We start from the raw sequence: 18,480 nt of genomic DNA, 5'->3' as shown, positions 1-18,480 counted from the left end.
TTCAAACTTAGCGCTGCGTCAAAGTCCGCGAGAACTAAAGCTCTTCAAGATAATTCATTTCCATACCGTGCAATTACATTAATACCTGAGGTTGTTACTTTTCAAACGATTCAGGTAGTAAATGAAATTTCAATTGGCTACATCTAAATTTAAATTCAACGTAAATATTCACTAATACATAATCGGATAAGGTGCAGACAAACACGAATTCAATAAACCGAGTTCATATTCGATTCAAACCTAACAAAATTACATTTCTGAGCAGTACAGGGGGCGTGTTATGCATATGAATGTGAAAAGCACTGTGTACATACCGCATTTGTGGGCGTTATTAAAGCGGTTAAATTGAAATTCTTTCAAGGTAAAGTTATTACATAAAACACGGTTGTAACACAGTTGGCATTTATAAGGTTTTTCAAAAAATTTCATTTTGGGAGTTCCAAAAAAAAAAACAAAATAAGAAAAAGATCCCTTTCACGAGAACTTTTAATATCCTTCTAAGGTCTCTTACATATCAAGACACGTGCAATTGGAGTAGAAAATTTCGTGAAAAGTTAAGCGAAACGCTGAGATGCAAATAGTGAACAATCCAACAGACGGAAGCTGTGGATTAAGTCGCAGGCAAATTGAATTTTTACGTAAGGAAAGTGACAAGCGGTGCTTTGTCTGGGAATAAAAATGGAATTATTTCTTGTATTCCAAGAGAGTGCTGTAACCAACCAACGTAAAGGCCTCATTTTTAGAGATCCTTTTCTGAAGGTCCATTACCGCAAACCGGTCGAAGTACCGCGCTCAAGGAAACGTTCAAAAACTCCACGGGACTTTTCAGAAACGGAAAATTGACGTTTGAATTATTTACCAGTCGGAAGAGCTTTGAATCACTCTACAGTTGGAATGCGTTCTTGTAATCTACGTTCTTAATGGAAAATGTGTGTACATGTTCAATCGCAAAAAAAGTAAATATATAAAATAAATAAATAGGTAAACGTTTTAAATCACTCTTAAAAGTTTTGTGTTAGTCATTGTATAGTAAATTCTATTGTCAGAAATGGTGTTAAGTCCGAAATGGCCTGAGGCAGGTACATACAATACAAGAGCGAAGTTCTAATTATTTATGAAGTTGTTACACATGCAATTGGTGTGGCGCGAACTGGATTTACTACTTGAGTCAAGTGCAGCGCCGTTCATGCATATTAAACGACATCGTCGCGCGTTTCCCGGCACCCCTTTCTAGCGATTAATAAAATTCGCACAACCCCCAGACGCGGTTTTAATACCGTGTCCATTAATAACAGAAACCACCGGCCTTCTTTTTTCCACCATACACGCTCACTAAATAATTGAATTCAAAATTGAGGCCGTAAATATTTCGTGGTAGAAGCGCACTTTAATCGTCGTCGTTTATTACACTTTTACGTCACAGATAGACACGTTTTTCTACTCGTTCTAAAAATTCGTTCCCATTTACCGCAAAAACGAGAAATTATAAACCAAGGATTATAAGTCACTCCCGATTTTTTTTAATTCTTTTCATCGAATGGGATTTAACAACCGAATTAGCGCCCCGTATTTGCGTATACAACCGCGTTCATTACGGCTTCGGGTCGTTAATTTTCCAAAACGAGCCAACCGAATTTTTAACGCACTTAATAATTGAGCCCGAAACAAACACAACGTGCATGCGTAAATTACAGAATTTCACGCCATTATACGATTATAAATAGCTAATCGACATTTGGGAAATTGGATACTTTTTTTTGAAAATGAAATAAATTACGTTAATCCCCTATTCAAATTGTAATTTCAAGTTTAGTTAATTTTTTGATTTAAAAACAATCTGGTAAATTATTTCGAAACATTCATCATACATTCATTTTGAAAACTAAATGTTTGCATTACGTTTCAGTTTCTATTAATCCTCTGAAAACCTACAACCTGGAGGTGCAGGTGCGTAAAACAGTTCAGTATTAAATATTTATCTGCCAGTTCCTTTGGAACGTGTTCATTCGACCTTTCGTAATAGGGAAGGGGCTTGCTGCGGGAGCACCATCTCGTTTGCGCTATACAAACTGCTCCCGTTTGCCCTAATCAACCCAGTATTTCAGTTACATACCGGTCGGCAATCAAAAGTTTCAAATTCCGTTACGTCGCGTTTTAATAATGCATTGTCCCCACCCTTTACTGATTGCACGATCGCTTAGATGTCGTTACGCGTAACGAGGTCCCATTCAAAGAGACCCTTTATGATTACCTATTGCCATGTCCAAACATAATTTGACCGTCAACATGTGCGTGATGTAATAACGATCATTATTACTACTTGTTTACAATAATTTATCAAATTTTCTTAATTTTTATAAATGTAATGGATTTATATTGTACTATATGTATAATACATGAAATAAAATCTCGAGTAGAAACTTTCATGTCTGTGCTCCATAAAAGGTTAAATTCTAGAAAACAATTTTTAGTGGCATTGCAACGCAAATTGAATGCTCTACGTTGCATGTAGAGCTTATTGATAATCGATAAAACTTCATTTGGAAAAAACCGTAATTCTGATCGGTTATTTATGTCAACAGAGATATTGGAGTAAACAGCGATTCCTAAAGGCGACCCCAACACAACCGGTGTCACCACATTTTTAGTGGTGGCGCCATAAATAGCTCTCAGTATATCAATCAATATTGGTCTACCCTTTCCATATACTCGTTGTAAAGTTCCAGTGCCACCGGAGCTTGAATTTGTAATTTATAACCATCTCTTTGTGTGTTTGTGTATTATAAAAGGTTCTTCATTTCAGTTTCAGTCAGGGTTCTGATCAAAATAAAGGACTGGGTGTGGTGGTATTTGCCCCTCTTTCTACTCGTTCATTTTATCCTAATCATAACCTTTAGACGTGGCAGACCATCATAACAGATGAATTGATAATAATAAAACATCGTTGAATAATTATATTGAAAAGTTTTGATCAACAAGGATGAAGCAGAATGTGTGAATAATTATAATGGTCTGTATGTTAAGTAAATGTTAGGTTAAGATTTAACATAGTTGACATGATTCTGTCCAATATTGTTCCCAATTTGTTTTAAATTCCTTCCTAAGTTTGATTGAATAAGTATTTATTGATTGATAAGAAGGGTGAAAGTTGTTCCTTATGTATTTTACATGCAAACAGACTAGCGTTTTCATTTCAATTCATGAGCCTCAATATATCTAACATATACTTCTGGCCTTAACTGTTAAAAATACAGTTGATACGATTTTTAAAGAAATTGATTCCTCTTAAGGTATAAATGTGATAGCTCCTCCCATAAAACTTTTTTTCGAGAAATTATTATAATCCTACATCAACGTTTTTATATCTTATCATAAACTACAATCTTTTAGCTTCAATTTAGGATATAAATCGTTTTTTAACTTTTAAAAACGCAATTGGTACGATTTTTTAAAGAAATTGATTTCCCCCTAAGGTATAAATTTGATAACTCCTCGCATAAAACATTTTTTTCGGAAAATTTTTGTAATTGTACATCAACATTTTTGTATCTTATCGTAATCTGCAATCTTTTAGCTTCAATTTATGATATAAATCGTTTCTTAACTCTTTAAAATGCAGTTGGCACGATTTTTTACAGAAATAGAATTTTCGCATATGTATAAATTTGATAATTTCTAGTACTCAAATATGTTTCGGGAAATTTTTATAATCCTACATCAATATTTTTATATCTTATCATAAACTACAATCCTTTAGCTTCAATTTAATATATAAATCGTTTCTTAACTGTTAAAAATGCAGTTGATACGGTCTTTTAAAGAAATTGATTTCCTCCTAAGGTATAGATTTGATAACTCCTCACATAAAACTTTTTTTTCAGAAAATTTTTATAATTGTACATCAACATTTTTGTATCTTATCGTAATCTGCAATCCTTTAACTTCAATTTATGATGTAAATAGTTTCTTAGCTCTTTAAAATGCAGTTGGTACGATTTATTAAAGAAATTGATTTCCTCCTAAGGTATAAATTTGATAACTCCTCGCATAAAACTTTTTTTGCGGAAAATTTTACATGACATTCTGAATTGTATTGCTGTGTATTGATGATGATGTCACATGATGATGTATCATACAATGATGATGATGTGACATATATTGATGTTCATTATTCAGTCATTATTGTGATTCTTCAATTTCCTAAGATCTTCAACTCACACATAACATACTTTATGATTCGTCCAAATTTAATGTGTCTTGATTAAAAAGTTTCAAAATTTGAAAGGTACCTTTCAAGTTTTTTAATCACGAACTTGCCCCAAATATAACAAACTCTGCCAAGAAACTTTCTACAACCACAAGTAGCCATTGTTTAAGTTTGTGATTGACTAACAACCCATGGCTTAACACAGAGCGAGTTAAATCGATAACTACCGCACGAATCAAATCATATAACTTATACATTAATTTTGTATTAAACCCTACTTCCTCAATTCTCTATATATTGGGAAAACTCAAATAGCTCTTAAAATTGGCAATAAAGTATTGAAACACAAATTCCGCATCCATTATTTCCTGCCTTTCCTTTGAATCCCAACTGTTGTATTTGTAATCAACTCACATTCTACCTATCGAGCATTCTGCATTCGATTGAACCCCGTATTGACGTCTTTACCACACCAATCAACCATTACCTCATCATATATAATCATGCGTAAACCATATATGCCTACTAACACCAACGATTCATCCATACACACACAAATCTTAGCTAATTTCTGATCGCTGTTGGGCTTAATATGTAAAAGCTACAATAATAGAGAATACTTATCATCTTGACAATCAAAAGAAATAAACTATAATGTATTAAGAAATTTCGATATAAAATGTTGTTAGTTACAGTTTAAATTGAGTTTATATTATGTTTAAAAAATCAAAACGAATTTATATCTGTAGTTGCAAAAGTGAGTTTTAGGTGGTTCTCCAGACTAAAGTTATCTACAGCAATAATGGCAATATATTCCAATGTTCGGTTCGATTCAACTTTACCGTTGAACCTTGTAGTCGATTCGATAAGTTTCGATGAAATTGCAGCATCCAATCGTCAATAAAGTTTAAATCGGAGTGCAAATTTGCCAGTGGGTAATTCTCTGGATGATTACCTTTGTTACATTAAATAATAACAGGAAAATAAGTTTTTATGCTCCGTTGTAAGGATTTAAGATCAAATTCAATCCGACGTTCTTAACTCTTATTTTCTTTTCCTTCAGAAGAATAAAGCCAGTTTAATAACGGCTGGCATTAATCACACGAAACATCTGGCCTGAGATTAAACTCCAAAGAATTGCGAGTTAAATGGAGATGTCAACACCGTGCTTTTTCGTAAAAGACCGCGGGCTTCTGCGTCCGTCTCCTGGTTTGCATTTCTTAGTCGATTAACTACTAGGAAGGAAAACCAGGGGCAATGGTGTTACGACGCCTTATCCCTTTATACACCGGAGCGAATGCAACTGAAGGCTTTATTAATCCCGGCCTGGTAATTAGAGTTTGTAGTTGACGAGTTACCGCTACGAAATTGCCTCGCCACTAATTCAACGTTACAAGAGAGAGTTGGTAGGATAACTATTCTCTTGGTAAGAATCGGTAACAAATTGACCTAATGTAACGTAGCGAACCCTCTGTATATGAACGAACTCGCGCGATTGCGGAAGCAAACCCTATTTGTTAGACCCGGTTGCGCATTAATTAAATCCTAAATACACCGGCACGAGGTGCCGCCTTAATGGCCTAATTGCGAAACAGGACGATTACGTGGGCGACGAGGATAAATCTCGCGGCGTCGAAGCACGACATCGGCGATGCCGCCATCTATCGGATTCAAAGGCGGCAAAACGATCGGCAAATGCGCCACTATTTTCCGCCCGGAGATTGGCAGCTTTTAAAGTCGACGATTCGTCATGGAGCTTTTAAAGCAGACTTTATTCTATTCCATATATGTACACAAAACATCAAATACTGGCATTTTAAAAAACTATTTTTCTTTTAACAAAAGCTTTTGTTGCCACCAATTATTTTTCCATATTTTGGGTATTTTTCAATTCTATTTATTGTTTTAATTTTCAATTAAAATGATTTTTCTATATCTTTAAAAGCCAATTTTTCAACTACAATGCAGCAGGTATTGTGCATTGGCTGTCCATTCTGTTAAAGAGAATTCGGTCAATGTAAAGAGAATAAAAAAAAGACGGAAAATTTCGGAAAGCATTCCATATTTTACGTTCTAGTTCATAACTTTAATAACGAACATATCACGAAAACTTTTCTCTGGGAAAAGATATAATTGCGACGCGGGCAAAAGAAAACGTTGAAAAAGAAATGAGAGGATACCGAAATTGCACTTTAAGTTTTCTTTTTATTAATCCTCCATTAAGCGACGCGAGCAAATGCTCACATACAAGCAGACACCATCTCGACCGCATTTATTATTGAGATAAATTGCTAACGAGGGCGTAGCCGCTGATATCACTGTTGAATTTGAGGCAGAGAGAGCGGGGTGCGACGCCGACCAGAGATGAGCGAGCTAACGGCACCACCCGCTTCCAGAAATCGCCCATTAAAACCTTCTCCACTTTTAATATGTCAGCGATAACCGCTCGAATAGTGTGCGCAGATTAAAGCGGCTACGCGGGGGGAATGGAGGGCACTTTTGCGTCATTTTTCCCTTCCGGCTCTTACACCAAGAGTAAGCTCCTCGGAGGCCATTACGCACACGGAGGGTTCGTTACTCCGATGCTGCTTTCGGTCCGAAACGAATTAGAGTGAGCTAAAAGAGATCCTATCTATCGGCGACAGGTTTATTTCCTCGCTTCAATACCCTATCCATCGTTTGATTGCAACTGATTGAAAACAAACACCGATTAATTTGATTAGGTGCTGTGCTGTTCGTGTTCACTTCAGAGGATTACACTTTTCAATCGGGTCATATTACTTCAGCCAGGTCAATAGCCGGCTTTCAATGTGCCTTCTAATCTTTATCAGGTTTTACTTAACTGAGCTATCTTGAACTGATCACGAATCCAGACAATATCGATTACATGAACCATTTGTTGAATTTCAAGGCAATTTCGGTTTTCTCAAATTTCCGATAAAGTATAATGTTACGAATATAATTAACATTTTTCAATGTTATTTAATATCAATACATTGATGTTTAAGGGAGAGTTTTTTTTAATTTTCCTTTTGCTACTGCAATCTATCGCATACAACAACAATAAACAATATGTTTAACACCACAAGAAAAATAATAACAATAATAACACGGTAGGAACCCGCTCAAAAGTAGGTCCAAAAGAAAACCATGTTAATGCATGGTTAGTACGCTCTTTATTCCGACATGGATAGTTCTGGTAGGTCCTTTCGCTTCAATCTTTTAATAGTTGCCCGGCGCAACAGATTTTTGCAACTTCGCTGGGTAAATACTTCTTTTACAGTAAGCATATTGAGGTCTTGATGTAAGATGTAATTAGTATGAACCAAGGTGCGTTACATATTTGACGAAGGACTTTAGACTGAAATCACAGAAACTGTAAAATATTTAATTCGTTAACGGTGCTCCGTAATTGAAGTATTTATAGTAAATACCCGGTATATACAGGGTGATTTATTAGCTCACCATTAAACTTTGACATATGATAGCTAATCCAATTACCAAAAAAAAATGTTAATGAACACATGTCCTATTTCAATTATTTACGAAATTATAACACTTTAAAGTTTTAATTCTTATATCATAGTTAAATGCTACACTTTTTAAAGACATAAATATTACAAATATTGTTCAAAATAGCCTCCTTTTGCTAGAATACATTCAGATTTCTTATTTCAGTAGCAGCCATTTGTATACTGTTTAATAACTGTTCTCGTGTGTTAATTTCCACTTGATACACAATTTGTTTCATATGACCCCATACGTAAAAATCTAATGGATTAAGGTCGGGGCAGCTAGGTGGCCAAGCAAATGGACCATTATTACCAATCCACTTGTTTGAAAAATATTGGTTTAATCACTCGACAACTACTCTTCCGCGATGAGGTGGGGCACTATCGTGCTAGTACCACATATTTTGAATTACATCTTCAAATAATTCAAAAAGTGTATTTTTCAAAAAAAAGACCTGTAATTTACAGCGTTCAAACGTCCATCAAGTACATGCAAACATAGTAAATTGTTAAATTTTCCACCCCAAACTTTGATGCTGAAACATTGTTGAAATTTCCTTGGTCTAATCGCATGCGGATTTTGTAATGCCCAGATATGTTCATTATGGTAATTATTTATATCATCTCGTGTAAAACATGATTTATCTGTCCAGAGAACATTTCAAATGAAGTCATTATTTTGGGCATGTTGAAGCAATAACCATTCACAAAATGCTAACCGTTACTGATTATCTCCTGGCTGTAGAGCTTGAACATTCTGTTTACAAAATTTTGACTTACATATATGTTGTGTGCTATTCTTCGAGTGCTGATGAAAGGATTATCAATGACAGCATCAATTACAACTTCTTCATCCTCTACATTAACTACATGCGATCGAATAGCTTTTGCTGGAGCAGGATTACCTGTTTCTCGAAGTCTTCTGAAAAAATCACTAAAAACTGAATAATATGGCTAATGACGCTGTGAAAATTTCTTGATATTCTCGTACTGATTGTCGAGCATTTCCATTGCAAAAACCATACATGAAAATTATATCAGCATACTCTTCAGTGCTATAAGCGTATATTTTGAGTTTCTTCTTGTATGTAATAATTAAACCTTACAGCAAACTGACATATTACAATGACAACTTTGTTTTTGTTGAATGTTTGATTTTACTGACTATTAATAAATTCGCTGCAGAAAACTTTAAAGTGATATAATTTCGTAAATAATTAAAATAGGACATAATATGTTCATTATTATTATTATTATTTTTTTTTTAACGCAGGGTTGGGTGGTAGAGAGGACTATGGTCCTAACTCCGCCCTGCGCACATTTGTAATCTTTTTTTTTCTGTTGTTTCTATTAATAAAGGCATTATTATTATTATTAACATTTTTTTTTTGTAATTAGATTAGCTATCATATGTCAAAGTTTGATGGTGAGCTAATAAATCACCCTGTATAAGCAACTTATTGTTTAGGCTGCGTTGTGACTTTCTATTCATAAACCAGTGCATTTTCCTGTATAACTGTAATAGTTGAAGCCGTTTGGGCCAAATACGTTTTTTCCAGGTTAGGCGATGATCCACGCAAATTCCTTGGTATTTGATTTCATTTTGAATAGGTAATGGAGGATTGTTTAATGTAACAGTAGAACAGAATCCCTTTTTCAGAGTGAATGTGATATGAGCGAATGTTCCAGCATCAATAATATTATAGGTTTTGGGATGCCATTTCAGGAGATGTATGAGTAGCCATAACTACAGTGTAATCCACGTATGTAGCAATCATAGTGTTGTTTGTTGTAGGCAATGCGGCTGTGTATAGAAGATATAGGGTAGGCCCCAAAATACTACCTTGAGGAACTCCAGCATGTATCGGTAGCAGCGGCGAATATCCGTCATTTTGTTTAATGAGAAAGTATCTCTCCGTCAGATATGATTCCAATAGTGTACATACGTAAGGTACATAGGTTATACATAAGGTAGATAAGTTTTAAGTTTGGGAATAAGACTGTAATGCTATACTCCGTCGAAAGCCTGCGACACGTCTAAAAAAGCTGCTGTACAATATTTTTTGGCCTCTAGGCCACCTCTCACTACTCTGTGCACCATGCTGTTTTCTAAACCTAAATTGATAGTTAGGAATTAACTTTTTGTTTATTATGATGCTCTGAAATCTCTCCAATAAGAGCTTTTTGATCTTCGAAAGCAATGGAAGTAAACTTATTGGGCGGTATTAAGTCACGTCTACCGTGATTTTATTTGGTTTCCGCACCATACTTATCTGGGACACCTACCATTGTATGGGGAGTGATCTTTGCGATTGCGTTGAAGATAAGCGTGGAATATGTTTGAGAACCAATCCATTTATAAGATTTTTTTATCGGTGGACTTATTACATAGAGGCGCCCAATGAAGTTATATTTAGTTTTTTATGCTAGGATAACTCTGGGTAAGGTTGAAAGACGTTACGCAGGTGATCCGCAAAGGTGTTTGCTTTCTCTTTGTTACTTCTTGCCTAGTAACCACCACTTTTTTTAATGGACGTATTAACAATTTGTTGGTATTTAAGTTTATTTGTTATTGAGTAATTGCTTTCCTTATCATTAGAGAGATTACTAAGAAAATGGTTAATGTTTTCGTTTTTAAAACATTTTAGAGCTTATTTCAACAGACGAGTAGCCCTATTCAGTTTTGTTTTAGTATCAGGCGATCGAGTTGTCTGTCAGGTATTTCTTAATATTCTTCTCTCCAATCATCTTGTTAATATCGCGTGGATAATGAATTATTTTATTATGATGCTTGGGTTGGGGAGTCGATATCCATTCAGCTTTTTGAATACATTTTGTGAAGTCATTTATCGCGTTTTCGATGTCCGTTTCATTTTTGAGAGGAATATCCAAGTTTATTGAGTTAACAATCGTATTCTGGAAGATAGTCCAATTAATCATTTTATTTGTAAAGTTAGGTGACTTGGGTACGCAGTCTATTTTCATGTCTACGCCGACAACGGATGATGAGCGGTCGGATGAAAGGTCAAAATACGGGTATATTTTCAAGTAATTTGTAGAAATCCTCTTAATTACACAGAGTCAATCAGATCGGGTACTTTTGACATATCGGAAGGCCAATAAGTTGGTTATTCTGTGGATAATGTTATTAACTTATTTTCTTCTATAGTTTTATACAGACTTCTTAAGGGACAGTTTGACTTTTTTTAAGTTAAACATAGTTCAAGGAGTAGTGTTTCCTTGAAAGCTGGAAACACGAAAAGTATACGAGTATAGGCAAATTGGGTGGTACAAAGCGAGGATATTGAAACTATCTACTACAACGTAGAAAGAGATGTTGAGCGACCGCCGATAAATAATGCATGTCGTGTTCCATTGGGACAGTATCCTTGTTTTGAATCCCGGACGACCGACATTGACGTCGCGCTTTGCGATTTAAGTATCCCGAGTGAACGGTTTTTGCGAAACGGAATTACGTGCACGTTAGCCGGAATAATCGTTGCCGTACACCCGCTTTTCTACAAGAGAAGACGACGCAGAATTAGCTACAGAGAAATAATCCGTTAAAAGCAATAATTTACCCCGAGCACGTCCCTGTCTTTAATTTCCATTTCCTTCCCCAGAAGTTCTCTCGTTTCACTGTCCAATACAGACGGGCGAAGAGAGAACTGCGATTGTGACCGTTTTTCAAATGTTTCCTTTGCTTCGTCTTCTTGAGCTATTACTCTGGGCAATAAACTGTGATGTAGAAAACGATTTTCCGGTTCGCGCAATGACAAATAATTACAGTAATGGGTAGCGAATGGAAATTATACGCGGCTGGACAATCGATACTGAAACAAGAGTCCGAAATTTGGAATGTCCTGTACTAAACGGGCTGTTTGAGTGAAATAACCGTCCCATAAAATTTGACAAAGAGCTGCAGTGCGCAGTTGGCGTCGTTTAATCAGCGAAACAGGGTCGGATTAACGCTACAAAGCGAATGAATTGCGTGTTACTTACGCAGAACTTTGAGCCGGATCTCTTTAGCCTTTACTTCCCCGGTATTCTCTTGTGTGGCTTTGCATATATAATCTTTTGGGTCCCGCCAGGAGAGATTGCGAATAAGCAACCCATCGCCTATTACCTCAAATTTCGGTCCTGTAACAACCAACAATTTCCTGTTTAGCACACAACATTCTACGTAATACAAACAAAAATAAAAACGTTTTTACCTTTAAGCTCGCCACCAATCACTGACCATGTTATGGTGGGATTGTCACCGCCCTGAACTTCACACCTTAAAGTGACATCCCTCTTCTCTTCTCCGATTTGAGTTGGAGACGTGTCGACGAAACTTAGCGGATCTACGAAACGAAATTAGCTAATTAGTTACGAAACGCGCAAGCGAAGTAGTAGTCGACGTTGGCATCTTAAATCCGGCCGCAAAACTTGTCGCTTTGGGACAAACCGTTCTATGGAATTCAGTTGTGAAATAGTTCGGCTACCCCGACTATGGTAAAGTTCCCGACCACTGGGCAGGTACCTATCGTAGAACGCGGCTTTACAGATTCTCTGCGATTTTCCGCCTAACTATCCCAGGTATTAAGCTATTTACCACTACGTCGAAGTTGACGTAGATGGCTTGTCGATATTTTAAAATTTATCAAAGCTATTTCAAACTCGTTGACAAATTTGAATTATTCAGATTTTATTCAGTATTATTAAAGGTGGAATTTAAAATTTTTCAATTACTTTTTGTTGGTAGAGTATTATTACATATTTAGATAACCAATTCGAGAGAATTGAAATAACTCAATACTCTCGACCATTAAGTGGCCTGGAATATGCATGAGTTTATTGAGCCAAATCTAATGGAGTACCACACGTGATTGCATTCGTATGATGTTGAGTGGTAAGTGCACCGTAGCAAGATATCTTGTATAACGGGGCTTATTCTAAAGCTCTCCTAGTTAATTGCAGCAATACAATTAATATTGTTTACATTAATAATCCCTATTATTACATATTGTTCCATAATATGTCGCCCAAAATTGATTTGACTAGAAATAATAACCAATTATAGATCTTTGTTGTGGTTGAGTTTTAAATCAATATTGAAAGTTCAACAATAACAGATACTATAGCTGTCATAAACGATAAAAAAATAAAACAATGCGTTTCGATTCAAGTTTAAAGTGGAAAAGAGAAAAAAAATCATCGATTCGAAATGAATGAACAGGCTTTTGGGGTAGGTAGGAGTGGAACACACTTCAGTATTAGGGTGTCAAAACGGCAATTGATTGAAATGCGATCGCGCGCGAAGTAAAATTTTGATTGAAGGCTGCATTAGCGATGATAGAGAGCGGTAGGATTAGTGCCGATCTGCGCCTCGGTAGGCTAATCTTTTACTCATTTTTATTTCCAGGCAACAAATAGCCCATCGATACGCTTGGTAACCGAGTTCAATCGACGTCATCTATATTTCAAATGCCCCCAGGACAAGCGCCATATCGAGAGTCCCTGTTGTGAGGATTATTCTTGATCGAAACGTTTTCGAAATACGATTTCAAATTATGTAATTACATCACAATACATAATTATGCTACCATAAACAATGATTGATAAATAATATTTTAATTAAAAACCAAGAATTAATAGATTATAGTCGATTATTAATTTACTTTATTAATTTAGAGTGAAGATCATAAACAAAAACAGTCCATTCTGTGAATTTCGAACAAATTTAAAACAATTTTTTTGCTATTAAACGTTATTGTTGAATTTGAAACTACATATTTTAATCATTCTCTGGAAAACCAGCTTGAGCCCCAACTTTTATAAACCACTTGTTTGAGCAAATATTTAATGGTAGTATCCGGGTATCGAACCGGAACTATACAAAAAAAATACGGAAATAAAAAAAAACGGTCATTTTTGATGGAACAAAAACATGAACCGAATCGAAAATAAATCAATTTATTTCGGTTCAACCGCATTCTCTTCGAACGAGCACGATAAACAGTTTTAGTTAAGGCCGTCAATATCGATTCAAATTTCAAAATCGGTATTGCAGTATTAATTACTTTGAAAATCAGGAAATTGGTATATGTTTAATGTGTACTTAATACTCAAAGTTTAATGTTTGTTAGTAGCAATATTATTACAGTATGTACCACAGGTAACTTTGAATTATAAATGAAATTTCGACTGTGTTATAACGATCTATTTTAAATGAAACATTTTTTTATGATATTCCAAAAATGTTTCGTTAAATCACCAAATTAACTGGTTTAAATGAGTTGGATTTTAATACATTATTATAACATTTATTGCGCTTTAAATGGGTTAAATTTGTATGGGAGAGTTTTTGGGCGGTTTATTCCAATAAATACCTTTTCAGTGAAATTCGGGATTTCGGAAAATCGTTTAGACTCTGTATTCCAATGTTAACCCGTCGAAGAAAGGATAGAAGTAAATAGGTTACAGAGAAAGATAAATGAACAGTAATAATTTGTAAACCTACATACAACGAGACGGTCGTTGCAAATTGTAAAAGTTGTTGTTGGTAGTTTAAACTTCTCTATTAAATTTACTTGATTTAAAGTTAGGAATGAAAACCAATTTGGTTTTCGGTTTTATGTAACACTTTCGCAATGGGAAACGATTAAAGTTGCTTTTTTTATCCATCAGACGAGAAACGACTCGAATCGAAAGCTTGGATGAAATGTTTGCGACGGGAAACGATCGCACTTTGATAAATGCATGGCTATATGATGATCAATAGTAACCACATTTAGCGCTTATTCGTTGCACAATTTACTCCGAATTTGCTTTATTTCCAGTTCTATCATCAACCGCACCTATTTCACAAACCCGTACTATGTGACTAACTGTAGATAAAGCTTTTGTGTAGAATATGTTTCTGCGACCAAGATATACTCTTCTGGAAAGCTGGGCGTGGGAAAGGGCGCGAGCAAGAACATTATCGTAGTTCTATCCAATATCGTGGATAGCGCGGAACGGAAGAATGATGTGGTGAAGAAGCTAGAAAAAGAAGACACATGGAAGGAGGTAAAGTTGAAAAGGATAACCGGGCTGAAAAAGAAGAGGATATTAATATAGGGAGACTCGAGGAGGGATGATGAATTGGTAAAGGAGAAGGTCGAGAGGCAGGATGTAACGATGTGAGAACCAGCCATGGTGTGGCCTAAGGTGATACTCTATGGTGTGGACAGTGAGATGAGCAAGGGGGTTATGTTAGAACAGTTGCGGAGTAAAAACGTGAAGCAAGGGGTTGGGATAGCTTGGGATGACTTCAGAAAGCAAGTCAAAATATTATTCAAGACTGGTAGAACGGAAAGGGGTGTAGTAACTTATGTCACGGAAGTGTCAGGGAAGGTGTAAAGGGAGATTACAAGGTTTAGATTACTGATGTTCATTGACTGCTTTCTTTGAGCGATTGCTGCTACATAATTTCGTCACATTATTGTATCGCGTATTGTACTTTCTTTATCAACATTTGACAATCCGATGTTATATCTTGTATGTTCACCAATTTGTCGCAATAAATTGGGTACCAATCGTTGTCTAAATTAAGTGTCTTCATAATACGTTTTCGGTAATATTACTTGCTACGCTTCAAGATCATTATGAGATTCTGGCGAAATATCATGTTTATGCAGTGCCTTAATCTTTTAGTTGTTTAGTCTTTGTTATACTCCAATCATTACATCATCAGCATTTATGTTATGTAAGTTTAGTAGACTCATGTCCAACCTCATAATCTTTTAGTGAATACTATTCTTTGTCGTCATTTCGTTGAAATATTTCTTCATTTTTGTGAATTTGAAATGTGAATTTAAAAATTTTCGGTTCTGCGGCTTTCTTTTTATCGCGAGTTAAATGAAAAAAGTATCCGACTTTCGAGGTTCCATCTAATCGGAAAAGATTGTGCTGGTGTGTTCTAGACAGGACGTCGCCCCTTTATTTCATTATGTAGGTAAAATAAAGGCGCGACGTCCTGTCTGGAACGTACTATCTTTTTCGAGTTTACGAAACCCCCCTCTCCCAACATAGCTTAAAAAACCGCGTTAAAATCCACCCAGCCGTTTTTGACATAACCGCATCTTATTAAACCGCGATTTTCCGCAAACTATAGGGAATATTAAAAAAATAAAATATACCCTTCATTAAAAACACATCATTCTACCACTTGTTCAAATTTGAAATTTGTTGGTAGAATAGTTTTTGAAAAAAAAATCGCAAAGTGTATAAAGTTGCCAGCACCCTCAAAAATCGGGTACTTTCATCATTTGCCTGGCGATAAAAAGAAAACTGCGGTGCCGAAAATGTTCAAATTCATATTATATATTACGTAGAAATGTCCAGTAATTACAACAAACTGTACCTCAATTTTTTTCATCGAGTGGTTGCGAAAATATTAATCTCTAAAGACTTCGGCTTGACTTTTGGCACGGATAGTAGTCTCTTTCTCCCTTCTTTCTTATGATGTTCTAACCATTCAGCTTTTAGAACGGTACATTCAATATCTCGTTAGAATCATCCTGATGTTTCGGCTAATGGCATCTCGATTTCAATCACCTTTGGTATTAAAAATTAAGCTGAAATTGTTCTGTTCGTAAAGGCGGATAGATAAATTGGCGCTGGTTAGTTATGCCTTAAGCAACTTTTTCAGTCTCTCCTCGAATTCTTTTATGGCATTGTCTGTAATTATCATCTGTTCTGTCTTTTGCTTGAGCAATTCTGAAATACTTATACGTCTCATAGTGCAACACCATCTCTATTTGCTCTATCGCTTATTTTTGTCCCCTTATCTTCAGCCTTTCCAGATTAGCGATTCTACCTATTCGTTCTTCCTTTCCGTATTTCAATCAGCCATGTATACATAACACTGTAATATTCATTCCAATACAACTTTATCTTCTTCTATACGCTACTTTTAGCCAGTGTCTATTAGAATTTGTTTTCTACCTTATTTGGTATTATGACAGTAAGCAGTTTGTATATAGTAGATCCTAACATTTAAAAATATTCACAAACTTTACATTATTTTATAAATTTTCGCTTAATATCAAGTTGTTTCAAAAAGTTTTATTGAAGTTATATTAGCACATCATGTTAAATGCCACGTTGTGTAATTTACGCTTTGATGAAGCTTGTAAACTGATTAGATCCATAAAATAACTTACCTTGAACTATAAGATGCACAGTTCTAATGATTTCAGATTCAGAACTGCACGTGTACACGCCACTGAAGCTTTTGGTGACTTTAGTAAAGTACAAGGATAGGCCGTAAGATGCAAAACCAACGTTAGGTTCTGTATTGGGTCCCAAAGGACCTTTCGGTCCTCGCCAAGTAACCAATCTGCTACTATTGTCTTTACAATTAATTATGAAAGAGTCGCCCAACTTCTTTATCACTTCACCCTGTGAGTCCGTGGCGATGGCGAATCCTGAAACGAAATTATAAAGGTTAGTTTATTTATGATTATCATTGATTCGTTGGAAGATTGCATCGATTGTTTTACTTCAACATTTTTGTTAAATGAAAATTTCCATGAAAATGTAATAAATTATGCGCGTTAGGAATGTTGTTCTGCATAAAATGTGGGATCTGCGTTCAGTCGATATCAAAGTGGTTATTGCAGACACATTTAAAATGACTATAAAAGAATAAATATGGCGAATTATTCCAACCTAGAGTGATATTTATCGATTACGTCAAAACAAGCAGCGATGTGAGGCCGGGTAAAACAGCATTTACAATGCTGCGCTTTCCATATTTGCCCGGACAAACACATCGTCGGCAGCGGCACTCCCTAATTGAATATTGGGCTTTTCCGCCGGGCCTGAAAAGCGTCGCGGTGCCCAGTAATGACCGACGATATAAAATAAAATTAACGAAATTGTGTAATTTACGTTGCCATCCGTTAGTTTGTTTGTAAATTATCGCTCCGATCGTGTCCTGTCGGCAAACAGCTGTAAATAACGCCGGGTTTGGGGGAAAATTACAAAATCGACCATTTAGATTGATCGCATAAAACAAATATCTTGCTTTTTTTATTTCGTAACCTGCATTTAAATCGGTTAGTTTACAAATATACCGTATGCGTTCATTTAATACATTAGCATCGCTAATGAACGTCGATGTAAAACAATATTCCTGAAATTGTATAATTACCGTTGACGCGTATATCCGATTGCGTAGTTGATCGTGTAAGCTCTGGATGGAATTATAAATAAAGCCCTGTCGCTATAATGCGACCATTGTGGTAGCGGAAGAGAAGGTCATTAATAACCGCTATTTGGAAAATCAAAAATTCGATGAGAACCACGGAAATAATATAAATAATACGGCCTAACCGCTATTCTAAAATCCATCCTGATGATGAAATTTAACATTAATTTATGAAAATTACTCGATTATTTCCATATCTGCTTCGTAACACTGTCGTTTATTTTTTATTTTTAATTAAATTTTTTTTGTTTGTTGTCTATTATTTTTTTATAGTTTTGCATGATAGAACAGATCATAAAATCCGTCAGTTTTACGAGTTAGTCCTCAGCTTTGGCTGCAACTTTACATATATACATACAATAGCGTACTGCGCAACAATGTGCAGTATCGGATTTTGCCTGAAACGGCTGCACACAAAGACATTTATGTTTGTAATAAATCCGTTTCGTAGATTGATTTTTGCGAATTTTTCCACGCTAACAATTTCCTGCTGCAAACTATCAAAAAAAATAAAACACCTA

At 35.5% G+C, this 18,480-nt stretch overlaps 1 protein-coding gene across 1 annotated transcript in view; it reads right to left on the bottom strand.

The window, feature by feature from the left end:
- Window positions 1–18,480, bottom strand: part of LOC111424118 (limbic system-associated membrane protein-like) — an 80,237-nt gene that overhangs the window by 8,956 nt on the left and 52,801 nt on the right. The window contains exons 3-5 of the mRNA XM_023057550.2: window positions 16,911–17,174; window positions 11,934–12,065; window positions 11,722–11,859 (exon numbers count right to left, since the gene is read on the bottom strand). Coding sequence (XP_022913318.2) covers window positions 11,722–11,859; window positions 11,934–12,065; window positions 16,911–17,174 — 534 coding nt within the window. The remainder of the gene's footprint in view (window positions 1–11,721; window positions 11,860–11,933; window positions 12,066–16,910; window positions 17,175–18,480) is intronic.

Source organism: Onthophagus taurus, chromosome 11 (assembly GCF_036711975.1).
Source record: "Onthophagus taurus isolate NC chromosome 11, IU_Otau_3.0, whole genome shotgun sequence".
NCBI classification, from domain to species: domain Eukaryota; kingdom Metazoa; phylum Arthropoda; class Insecta; order Coleoptera; family Scarabaeidae; genus Onthophagus; species Onthophagus taurus.
Note: the sequence above shows the minus strand (reverse complement) of the source record. Positions and strands in the feature narration are given on the sequence as shown.